Below are 10,468 nucleotides of genomic sequence, written 5' to 3'. Positions count from 1 at the left end.
ATCCCCTCCCAGCGACTGGCCTAGGCCGGGTTCCCTTGTTAGGTGGGCTCTGGCGTAGGGTCCTACACCTATAGAGGTTCCCCATCCCAGGGGCAGGGAAGGGAAGGATCACGACCCCTCCAGTGGATGAGGCTATCGGCCTGGTCACAGGGAATTCCTTGGCCTGATCCCTTTCCCACACCCAGGGAAATAGCTCTCAACTTTTTATTTTTAATTTTTGTTTGAAATAAAGTCCTTAGTTAGCCATCTGTGTCATTTCTGGTTTTTTTTTTTTTTTTTTTTTTTCAGGACTTGGGGGGTAGGTGAAGAGTAAGAGCAGATGCCTCAGTGTCCTGGATGCCAAAGGCAGAGAACTGGTTGAGGAAGACTTGCTCTTTCCCTGCCTATTTCAGTCAGTGTCACCTTGTCCTGGGAACGGCCTCCCCAACTTTGACTCTTGCCCTCTCCCTGCCAAGCCCACAATGTTTAGGTCACATAAAAAGAGAAGCCTGAATGGGGATTAAACCACGAGCAGTTTTAATGGTCTGGTTTTCTCCCTCCCATTTCCCCACTGTTAGTATTATTATTACTACAAGAATAAAGGATTCCTGAGAGCCTGTCCCCCTCCTCTCCCTCAGCGCCCCCCCCCCCGACAGGACTCGTCCCTACCAAACCCCCCTGGATTTTTGGGTTAGAAAAAAAAAAAGTGAAAGGCACTGCAGGGGTGGGGTGGGGGGCTCAAGTGCCAGAGAGTTGGAGGTGCAGGGGCAGGGCCAGGCCCTTGAGGGTTGAGAAGCGTCCTGAGGGCCCCAGCAGAGGCCTTCCCTGGGCCCAGCTAACAGGCCTAGGAAAGGCCCTCCTCCCACCCCAACCCACTTTGGGGTATACAGCAAGAGGATAATTAGTGTTGGGCTCAGAAAGGAGGAATGGAAGGCCCACTCTACTAGGACCCAAGGGCCAAACCCAAAGGGGGGATTGCAAATCACTATAATCCTCAAAAGCCTGTTGTGTTTGGGGGTTGGAGGAGAGGAGCTGAACAAAATGTGAATTAGAATGAAATCCCTAGCCTGGGGACAACAGCAGCAGTGACCCAGGCTCCCAACAAAGAGGGAGGGGAGGAGGCCAGTCAGTCCAAGTTTGGGCCTAGTTGTCCCCACTGCCCCCTTGCCGGGCCCTGATGAATGCCATGCCATGTGTGCGGAAATGGGTCTTGAGGTTGAGCGGGCTGTCACAGCTCTTGCCACAGACTTTACAGGTCAGTGGGCCTCCAGAAGCAGGCAAGGGTGACTCTCCACCCTCTGGGTCAGACCTCAGTGGAGGAGGGGCCTCTTCTTCCCCATCACCCAGGCCCACGGCACTGGCATTACCCGCACCCCGTTTCTTCTTATGGCTGATGAAACGGTGCCTGCTCAGAGAGCCAGGGGAGGCAAAACACAAGCCACAGTCGAGGCACTGCTGGGCACCACCATCCACCCTCAAGCCCACCATGAGGCTCTGCTCCACTGAATTGCTGCTCCGGTAGCGCAGGGGACCATGGCCTCCAGAGCCAGGCCCACCCCTAGGGGACTTGGCTGGAGGTGTTGTGCTGTCTGGCTCTTCACTACAAGAGTCAGAGGACTGGCGGCGTTTCCGTCCTGGCCCCTGGCGATGAGAGGGAAGAAATGAGGCCTCCCTATCACCCCACACTGACCCTGGCACCCTTGCCTTGAGGCCAGGGCCTAGAACCCTGCAGTTTCCCAGTCCCACAGCTCCGAAAGAGCAGGCCGGGCTTCTGCCTACCTGGGCTCTGGCACTGGGGCCCCGAGCCAGGGTGCTCCCCCGGCCAGGGGACTGGGCCCCGAGTGGCAAGCCATGCCGGACCTGGACGTGCTTCTCCAGGATCAGGCGGCTGCTGAAGGTGCGCTTTCCCTCTGTGCAATACCTGCAGGGAGACAGTGGGTAGCATGGGTGCCGGGAGAACAGCCCAAAGACCAAGGCCTGTGGCTTGAGGTTGCAGGGAGAGCAGAGGGAGGCCTCAACCTTTGGTCCACTCACACAAGTCACAGGTAGAAGGTGCTCAGTGGGGCTGGGGACATGGGATAGGCAGGTCACTCGCTGCTCAGAAAGAGGAAGGGGACGCGGGAGGGGAGGTGCGGACGAAGGGGCAAGCGTTACCTGCATGGGTAAACTCGCTTGATACCCTCATGATTGACCCTGACATGGCGCCTCAGGCTGGGGGCGGAACAGAAGGAGCGCTCACACAGGCGACAGGGAAACTTTTTCACTGACTAGGAGAGCAGAGGGTAGGGAACCTCAGAGCCAGGCTCTAAGACCCCCACCCCCACAGCCACCCAGACCAAGGGGACACCCCACTCACCTTGCCATGCTCTTTCTTCATGTGAGCCACGTACTCGTCGCGCTCAGGAAACCAGGAGTGACAAAGGCCACAGGTCCAGCCTCCAGGGCCCCCACCCCCACCCTTGATGCCTTTGTTCCCTAGTTCCCGTCGGGGCCGTTTGGTCGCACGAGGGGGCTCAGGAGAGCTGGGCAGTTCTTCCTCTTCTGAGGATGAAGACGATTCCTCAGTAGGGGCAGCTGCTCCTCCCCGGGACACAGCCAAGTCCTCGGGCTCAGCCTTGGGGGTCATGAGGGCACCTGCACCCCCTTTCCCAGCCGTCTCCTCCCCGGGGCGCCCAGACTGATGGGTGTTCTGTGAGAGGGAGACAAGGGGATGGCCACTGTGGGGGAGGGCCTGGCTCTGCTGGAGGCCTCATTGCTCCCCTACCCACACTCCAAGGGTTATGTCACCCCAGCCCCAGGTCACCACAGCGAAGCACCCCACCTCTGTCCCTTAACTCCTATACCTTAAGATGTTCCAGCATGGTCCTTTTTTGGGCAAAAAGCAGAGGACAAGATGGGCACTTAAAGACGCTGACACGCTGGGGCAACAGATGCTGGTCGAAGTGTGAGGAGAGGAGGGGTTTGTGAGTGAAGACTGTGTCACACATGGCACACTTGTAGATCATCCTGTGTGGGTGGAGAGGACAATGCAGACACCCTGCCCATCAGGGCCCCAAGCCCGCTCCAGCCCACCCTACCCCCTGCCAGGTCTCACTTGGCTTGCTGCGTGTGGAAGCTGGGATGCTGGGTGTACAGGTGGGCATGGGCGCTGGGTGCAGACTTGAAGGCCATGGGGCAGATGGGGCACTTATGGAAAACCTCGCAGTGCGACGTCTGGATGTGGGACTTGATGGAGTTCACGCCCCCGAACACCACGGCACAGCTGGGGCACCTAGGGGGCAGGGGGCGCGGAGGTGAGGCAGGGCGTCTCTGGCCCGTACCCCAGCCCTGTCATTCCTGGGAACTGCTGGACTCCAGAGCTGATCCACGGCGGTGGTGCATGACCAAGGTGGGGACAGGAGGGGTATGCAGATCCTGCCCCTTGAGAGAGGCCTATGGAGGCCGAACTGGAGCTCTCCCCCCTAACCGTGGGGGCAGGACACAGATCTCACACTGGGGTTCAGCAAGAGAGAGGGGGCTCTCCCTGACAGGCCAGCCAAAAGGCTGGCGCTGGGACGCAGGGGGCCATGAAGTGCTGGAGGGGTAGGAGGCTGGGGAGGGGCGTTGAGGATCAGTGGCGAGGCCACAGGGAGAGGCAGGAGGCACCTGTATCCCACACGGCGAGACAGATGTAGACAGGCCTCCCGCAGGTGGGTCTGAAAATTCGCTTGCAGGAAGTTGCCCCCACACTCAGGGCAGACGTGGGGAGGCCGGTTCTTATGCATGCGCTGGTGGGCACTGAAGCTGCAGCGGTTGGGGAGCATCATGGGGCAGGTCGGGCACACCTGTCGAGGGGGTTCAAAGAAGGCCGGTCAGTGAGGAGTGGCCCAAACCCCCGCCAACACCTTCCCAGATCCTACTCCCACCTTTGGGCTCTAGCCCTGGGAGGGGCCAGAGGAGAACACTCACAGTGCTGTTGGCCCCCGGGGCAGAGGGCCCAAGTTGCTGGAAGTGGGCAGCCATGCCGGCCTTGTCCCGGCACTGCTCCTTGCACTCCAGGCAGCGAAAGCATGTGTAGGCCGAGGTGGCAGGAGCGGCAGGCGGCTCAGACGAGAGCGGCAGCACTGGGGCCTCAGCAGCAACCACGGTGACGGCAGCAGCGACGGCAGCCCCATCACCCTTGCCCAACGCAGGCAAGGCAGGAGGTCCGAGGGCTGGAGGGACGGCCAGCAGGGGCGTGATGTCCGGCTGGCCCACCATCTGGTCCAGGGCGACGGGCTTCATGACCAGGTGCGAGCACTGCATGACGAGCCCTTTGTCCTTGTGCTCTCGGGCGTGCAGCAGCAGGCTGCATTTGTTGAAAAAGACGAGGCGACGGGCACAGTGGTTGCAGGTGACCTCGATGCGCATGCTCCGGCGGTCATAGTGCCGCGCCAGACTCTTCTCCAGTGAGAAGGCGTCCCCGCACTCAAGGCAGCGGTAGCCCGTCGGAGGCAGGGCCAGCCCAGCCTCAGCTGGCGGACTCAGGTTGGGCCGGTAGGCAGGCAGCAGGTTCTTGCTGTTGAGGATCTTGTTGAAGGCCTCCACCAGACTGGACTGCGTCCGAGAGATCACTGTGCCACCCCCAGCCCCTGGCCCAGTGGCCGACTTGGAAGGCTGCACCATCACCACGGAGGCACCATTCACCTTCTGCCCCCCAGCCCCCAGCCCTGCCCGCCCCTCCACCTTGGGCAGGGCTTGGGGCACCAGCCCTAGCACATTCTTAGAAATCGTCTTAGGGCTGGTGGCAGCGCCCCCAGGCAGAACCACAGCTTTTCGGGCCACGCTGGCAGCCATCAGCATGGCGGTACTGGCGTTCTGGATGGTGGCCACGGGCAGCACGGTGCCCTTTAGCCTTGTGCCATCCCCCAGCTGGACGCTCACTACCTTTGGACCCTCAGGGGTCGAGGTTGCAGGCGACAGCTTTAGGAGGCCAGCCTCAGCCAGGAGGGTCCCCTCAGCCAAGGGGGTAGGAGGATCGGGGTCTGAGGGGACCCGGGTTACCGTCCTTGTGATATTCCCGCAGGAGGTCTTAATGGTCTTGATCCGCACCTTGAGAGGCCTCGAGGAGCTGGAAGAGGCAGGGGAGTCATTGCTGTCCTCATCTGCAGCCTCAGCTCCACTGGAGGGACTCTGGGGACTTTCAGGGGAAGGCTTATCCACTGGCCCCTCCTCTTCTTCTTCCTTCAGGGGCTGACATCGGGGCACTTTGGGGGAGGCAGCAGGGCTCTGATGCCCTGGAGACTGCTTAAAGAAGGACAACCCAGCAACCTGGGGAGGCGAGGCACCGGCAGAAATGCCCGAGGCCTCGGGGCTCACACCAGAGCCAATTCCGGCTAGGCCCTGAGGATGAAGGGGGCTGCAGCTATCTTGCTTCATGGTCCCCAGTGGTGGGGGAGAACTAGGTGGCAGCAAGGCTGGGCCATTCTCCCGGGACAGCTCAAAGGGAGAGGGGAAAGGAGGAGGGGTCATGGTCCCTTCCCGAGGTGGGGAGGGTGCAGAGGGTGGGAGGGTGTCAGGGTGCTCCCCTGGCTCGGGCCCAAAATGAGCAAAGAGGTCCAAAGGAGCTTTGCCTTCCATGGCTTTTTCTTTCCAGGTACCCCCACTGGGAGGAGCTGGAGAGTGGGGTGTACCTGGAAGAGATGACTCAGGGCCCCCAAAACCATTTTGCATCAGATGAGGCCCCACAGGTACTTCCTTAGTCACCCCCTCAGCCCGGGCCCCCTCCCCTCCTGAACTCCCAGCTGGGGACTCAGGCTGCTCAGGGCACACGGTGTTCTTGACAATAACGCTGACTGCTGAGATGTCTGGCGGTGGCAGGCCATGATCAGAGGCCTGGACTGGAACCTCGGGGCCATCTCTGGCAGCTGCTGCTGTTGCTTCTCCAGAGTCAACTCCTACACTGGGTTCTGGCTTTCCTGGGCCACCAGGCCCTTCGTTTTCTTCTGGCCCAGAGTGGATGGCTTCATTTGTGTCAATATCGGGGATGTCAAAGGCAGCAAGGAGGTCATCAAAATCAGGGGTCTTCATGTCCCCCATGGCAGCAGGTCCCAGACCTGATAAAAAAGAAAGGAAATAGCAAGAAACTGAGCCCTCTGGAGGCAAGAACCCTGGCCCTCCTCCCTCGGGATCTCCATATTTATCCTCTCAGGACCATGCACAGTCTGAATTGGCTACACTTTTACCACAGCACAAATCCTAGAGCTGGTGGAGACACCAGGTTTGCCAAACCCTAAAACTGAAATGTAGGCTAGGCACACATTCCAGGGAAGACACCAAGATAGAGAGAAAGCAGAAGAAAAGGAACTTCTGCGAGACAAGGGTTATAGAGACGGCGGGAGTTCAGTGAACATCTTGGTTAAAACCACCTCGGGCCCCTCCTATGCCCAGCACAAAACCCATCAATTAATCAATACCACTATTAAGGAGGAAGATGTACACGATGCTCTGGGTCTAAGGGTTCATTCATGGCAGCGTGGGATCCATTCATAATTCTTCATGGATCTTCTGGGTATCCACAGAGATTTGAAAGGCCATGTGTACGAAGGGACAGTAACTTAAGCAAAGATGAAGAAATGATTCTAGTTCCAGCTGCATCAATAGCCTGATGTCCACCACCTTACTTTTGAGGAGGCAAGTAACCCACACATCACAGGGTGATTCTGAGCACGATATGAATCATAACCCTGAGAATCAGAACCCAGAATAGGATTTATTATTACAGCTGGGACAAACAAGGACATGTCAGGTCAAGGGGGAGCTGGGAAGGAGTAAGCACTGGGAATCTAGGCCTGGGGTCAGACACAAGAGTCAGGAATCAAGTCCAGGGACTTGGGGTCATCACTGGCACCTGGAGATCTAGCCTGCTTAACAAGAAGTGGACTCAGGGAAATCACCCAAGAGACCAAGATGGAAAGAATAAGACACAGGAACAGAAAGAGACAAAAAGAAAAAGACAGGGGAAGACCGTGACGGCAGCCTAGTCACAAGGGCCCCAGCCTAGGCCTCTCCCGTCACAAACACCTGCCACTAGCTCACCTACCTTCCCCAGAGTGCCTCTGCCCTCCCATGGCCCTCGAGGGACCAGCCCCTCCTCCCTCCCCATCTTGCTCTCTCAGGGCCAAACTCCAGGGTAACTTATCCAGCAGGGCTGCCGCAAAGGGGAAAAGTCAAACCCCCTCATCCCTGTCATTCCTGCTCTGAGCTCCTAACTCACACTCCTCACCCTTTTCATTTTCCTTGGCAACACCAGTCCAGGAAGTCTTGCCCAACCCCAACCTGGCCCAGTGCTTGCGCCCGCCACACACACACACACACACACACACACCACAAGATGCATGTGGCACTAACCAACATGTCCAGCCTGGAGCTTGTGGGGGACCCAGATCTGTTCCTCACCAGTTTCTCCCCCCCACCCCCGGTGTTTCTAGATCTAGGAAGAAAAAACTGAAAAAGTCTCCTGTCACTACACATTCTCTGCCCAGGATGCAAGCCATTTCTCAGGGCCAATTCTCTCACCTCCTGCCAGCCTTTAGACCGAAACTGGAGATAGTCCCAGCAGGTGGCAGCTGGCAATGCCGGGACGAAGGTAGGGTGGAGGAAGAGGGTACCAACAAGAGGAAGAAAAGGAAGTTTCCCCTCACCAGCCCCTACTTAATTCTACAGTCTCTGGGTTTAAGCAAAGCCCTCCACCCTTTGCCTCTGGTCTGATGAGAACTAGGGCCCTCCCTCCTCTGCCTGCTTCTCTCCCCACCAGGAGAAACCCGAGCTACCTTCCACCTAGGAAAAGTGGGCTGGTGGTGGACTAGGGGAAAACATCTGCCCACTCGCCCTCCCCAAGCAACTCCCCCCTCGGCGTCCAAGTGACTTAGAGGTCATGCGATAGCCAGGAGCGGACAGTCCGGCAAGCAGCAGAAGCTCAAGGCCGAAGAGGCTTCCCCCACCCCACGGCCGAGGCCTTTCCGCGGCTGCTGTGCCCAGACTCTCGGGCTCCGGCCCTCCCCCCTTTCCCTTTGCTCTTCCCCAAAAGCCAAAGGAAGGGGCTGAACAGGAAGAGGGTGAAACTGGCCTGGGTCGGGAGGGGATTCCACTGCTCTTTGCCTGGCCGGGGGCCTGCAGAGCAGGGCGAGGGGCCGGCGTTCGGGGGCGATTAGGCTGCCGCCAAGCTGGGCAGCGGGCGGAATTAAGTCCCTGCCATCTGCCGAGGGCCGGCGCCGGGAGCATGTCCGGGGTTGCGGGGAGGGGGCGGGGTGTACAGAGAAGAAGCCACTGGGGAAACTGAGGCGCACCGCGCTTCTCTCGCTCCCACCGGCGTGAGAAGGAAGGACCGGCCCCGGCCAGGCCAGGCCCCTAGGGAGCTGCCGCGCAGCACCTCCCCGCCCAGGACTTCACGGGAGTAGGGGAGGCGCGTGGAAAGAGGAGTGGGGAGGGGACGGTCTCTGCGTGACTCGCAGCTCTCCGACCGGGGTCTGTCCCAACTCCGACCTCCTCCCCTCCCATCCCGGCGCGGCAGCCTCCTCCTCCCGCAGACTCCCGCAGACTCCCGCGGCTCCCTCGAGACTAAGGAGTGATCCGAAGGCGCGCGGCGGCCCGGGGCACGAGCCCGAGTCCGGCCCGGGCCCGGACGCTGACCCGCGCCTAGTCGGGGTGCAGGCTCCGCTCCGGCCTGGCCCAGCTCCCCCGCCCCCGCCCCCGCCCCCTAACACGGACACCATTTTAGGTCGCGACATCCCGCAGCCACCAGTCACCGGGCCGTGCTTCGGACGCCTCTTGGACTCAGGGCGCCAGGACTTGGGGACCCCGACCCTCCCTCCACGTTTACCCGGCTAGGGACTGTGCTTTCAACAGGCTGGGAGTTTCGCCCATCCGCCTCAAGGGATGGAGATAGCGGAGGGGCCTTCCTAGAAGCCGCCCCAGGGGGGCGGCGCGGAGATGGGGGTAGTTGACCAAGTGGGGGAGGGGCGGGGGTATTTACCCGCCCCCCCCAGGGGGCGGGGCCAAGGGCGGGTATTACCCCAAGCGCGCTTACTTGTTCCACTCCAAGTGCGAGCCGAGACCCGGCGGTCTCTACCCTGCTCCCACGACCACCGACGCCGCCGCCGCCCTCCCCGAGGCCGCCGCTACTTCCTGCTTCTCTCCCGTTTGGCCTCCCCCTCCTTCAGCTCCCTCCGCGTTCCAGGTCTGGGCTGCCCGCTTCCGCACTCGCCATTGGCCAACACCCCCGTCCTTCAGCACTGCGCCCCTCCCAGGGCCGCACTGGGTTGGCCGTAAGCACTGCCGTTCGGAACTAGCCCCGCACAGTCCTCCCAGCCTCATTGGGCAAGGAGCCTAGTCCTTCTGAAGATGCCTCTCCCCATTGGTTGTGCCGGGCCCACCTGCCCCATCAGGGCATCTCAAAAACGACTGGCTTCCGCTACTGTCGCTTAGAAAAAAGCCAATCTGATGCCCGGCTTTCCCTCTGGAGGCGGTGACTATCCCAGGTGCTTCTCCGCCCCCTCACTCCCTATTGGCCGCAATCTTTGAAGCCCGCAGTTCACTTATGCAAATTAAAAGAACTCTCAGCTTCTATTTGGTGGGCACTTTGAGGAGAACCTTGCCGACTCTGAACGAAGCCCGGATACGTAGATCCGTTTGCTCTGTTTTCTCAAGCTAAACCCCAGTGTCAGTCATGCTGTGCAGAAGTCACAAAATGGGACGTTACCCAAAACATTACGTCATCTGGTTGACCAGTTCCTTGCCGTTTTCCCACTGTCTAAATCGTCCTATAATCTAGGTGGATGGGGTTCTCGCGCGGACCAGTTCCTGGGCGATGGCGTCACCCGCAACTTCTCCCTGTGCAGGAGGGCTTGCAGGAGGGGCGGGATTAGTTAGGAGTGTGGAAGGAACCGGCACCTGGAGACCGGGACGGCCCTGCAGACCGGAAGTGGAGGAGAGGTGACGTTAGAGAGCTGGCGTGGCCTGGGCCATTTCCAAAGGGATCTTAAAGCGGTATGCAGGTAGGCTTTCTAAGCACGCAGATAGGGTGTGAGCCGGCTCTCGCTTCCATTTCCCATTTAAGAGCTCTCCTTTCCCCCCCCCCCCGCCCCCAGCACGGGGTGGGGGGTGGAGTCGAAGCCAGTTTTCCCGCGCTTTGTTGCCACGCCCCCTGGAGGCGGGGGAAGGGGAGGGGATGTTCGGCCACAGAGTTCCGAGGATAATCCGAATACATGGTGCAAACCCAGCATTTCCCCCCGGCCCCGGCGTACCGGCTCTCTTGTTTGCGAACCTCCACAGTTTGCGGCGCTCGAAACCGTTCACCACCGGGATGCGGTTATTAAAAGTGGTCCTGGGGCGCTTGGGTGGATCAATGTGTTAATGCCTCTGCCTTCGGCTCAGGTCATGATCTCGGGTCTTGTGATCGAGCCCCGCACCGGGCTCTCTGCTCAGCGGGGAGCTTGCTTCCACCTCTCTCTCCGCTTGCCTCTCTGCCTAC

General features: G+C 59.9%; 1 protein-coding gene across 4 annotated transcripts; it reads right to left on the bottom strand.

Annotated features, from left to right (window-relative positions):
• Positions 1-493: 493 nt before the first annotated feature.
• Positions 494-9,879, bottom strand: ZNF687 (zinc finger protein 687). 4 transcript variants are annotated; one of them, XM_032843544.1, is made up of 9 exons: positions 9,698-9,879; positions 3,928-6,053; positions 3,625-3,803; positions 3,074-3,250; positions 2,823-2,985; positions 2,336-2,668; positions 2,134-2,246; positions 1,759-1,900; positions 494-1,620 (listed from the first exon to the last, which is right to left on the bottom strand). In XM_032843544.1, exons 2-9 carry the CDS (start codon positions 6,034-6,036, stop codon positions 1,123-1,125), a joined length of 3,714 nt encoding a protein of 1,237 aa, XP_032699435.1. In that variant the 5' UTR covers positions 6,037-6,053; positions 9,698-9,879; the 3' UTR covers positions 494-1,122. The 4 variants fall into 4 exon arrangements, with proteins under 4 accessions (XP_032699435.1, XP_032699432.1, XP_032699434.1 ...); XM_032843541.1 differs by lacking the exon at positions 9,698-9,879 and adding an exon at positions 9,026-9,251; XM_032843543.1 differs by lacking the exon at positions 9,698-9,879 and adding an exon at positions 8,819-8,930.
• Positions 9,880-10,468: the final 589 nt, after the last annotated feature.

The sequence above is a fragment of the Lontra canadensis genome, unplaced genomic scaffold (genome assembly GCF_010015895.1).
Source record: "Lontra canadensis isolate GAN:19392208 unplaced genomic scaffold, GSC_riverotter_1.0 scaffold142, whole genome shotgun sequence".
In the NCBI taxonomy this organism is placed as follows: domain Eukaryota; kingdom Metazoa; phylum Chordata; class Mammalia; order Carnivora; family Mustelidae; genus Lontra; species Lontra canadensis.
The sequence above is the reverse complement of the archived record's forward strand: the minus strand, read 5'-3'. Positions and strand labels throughout refer to the sequence as shown.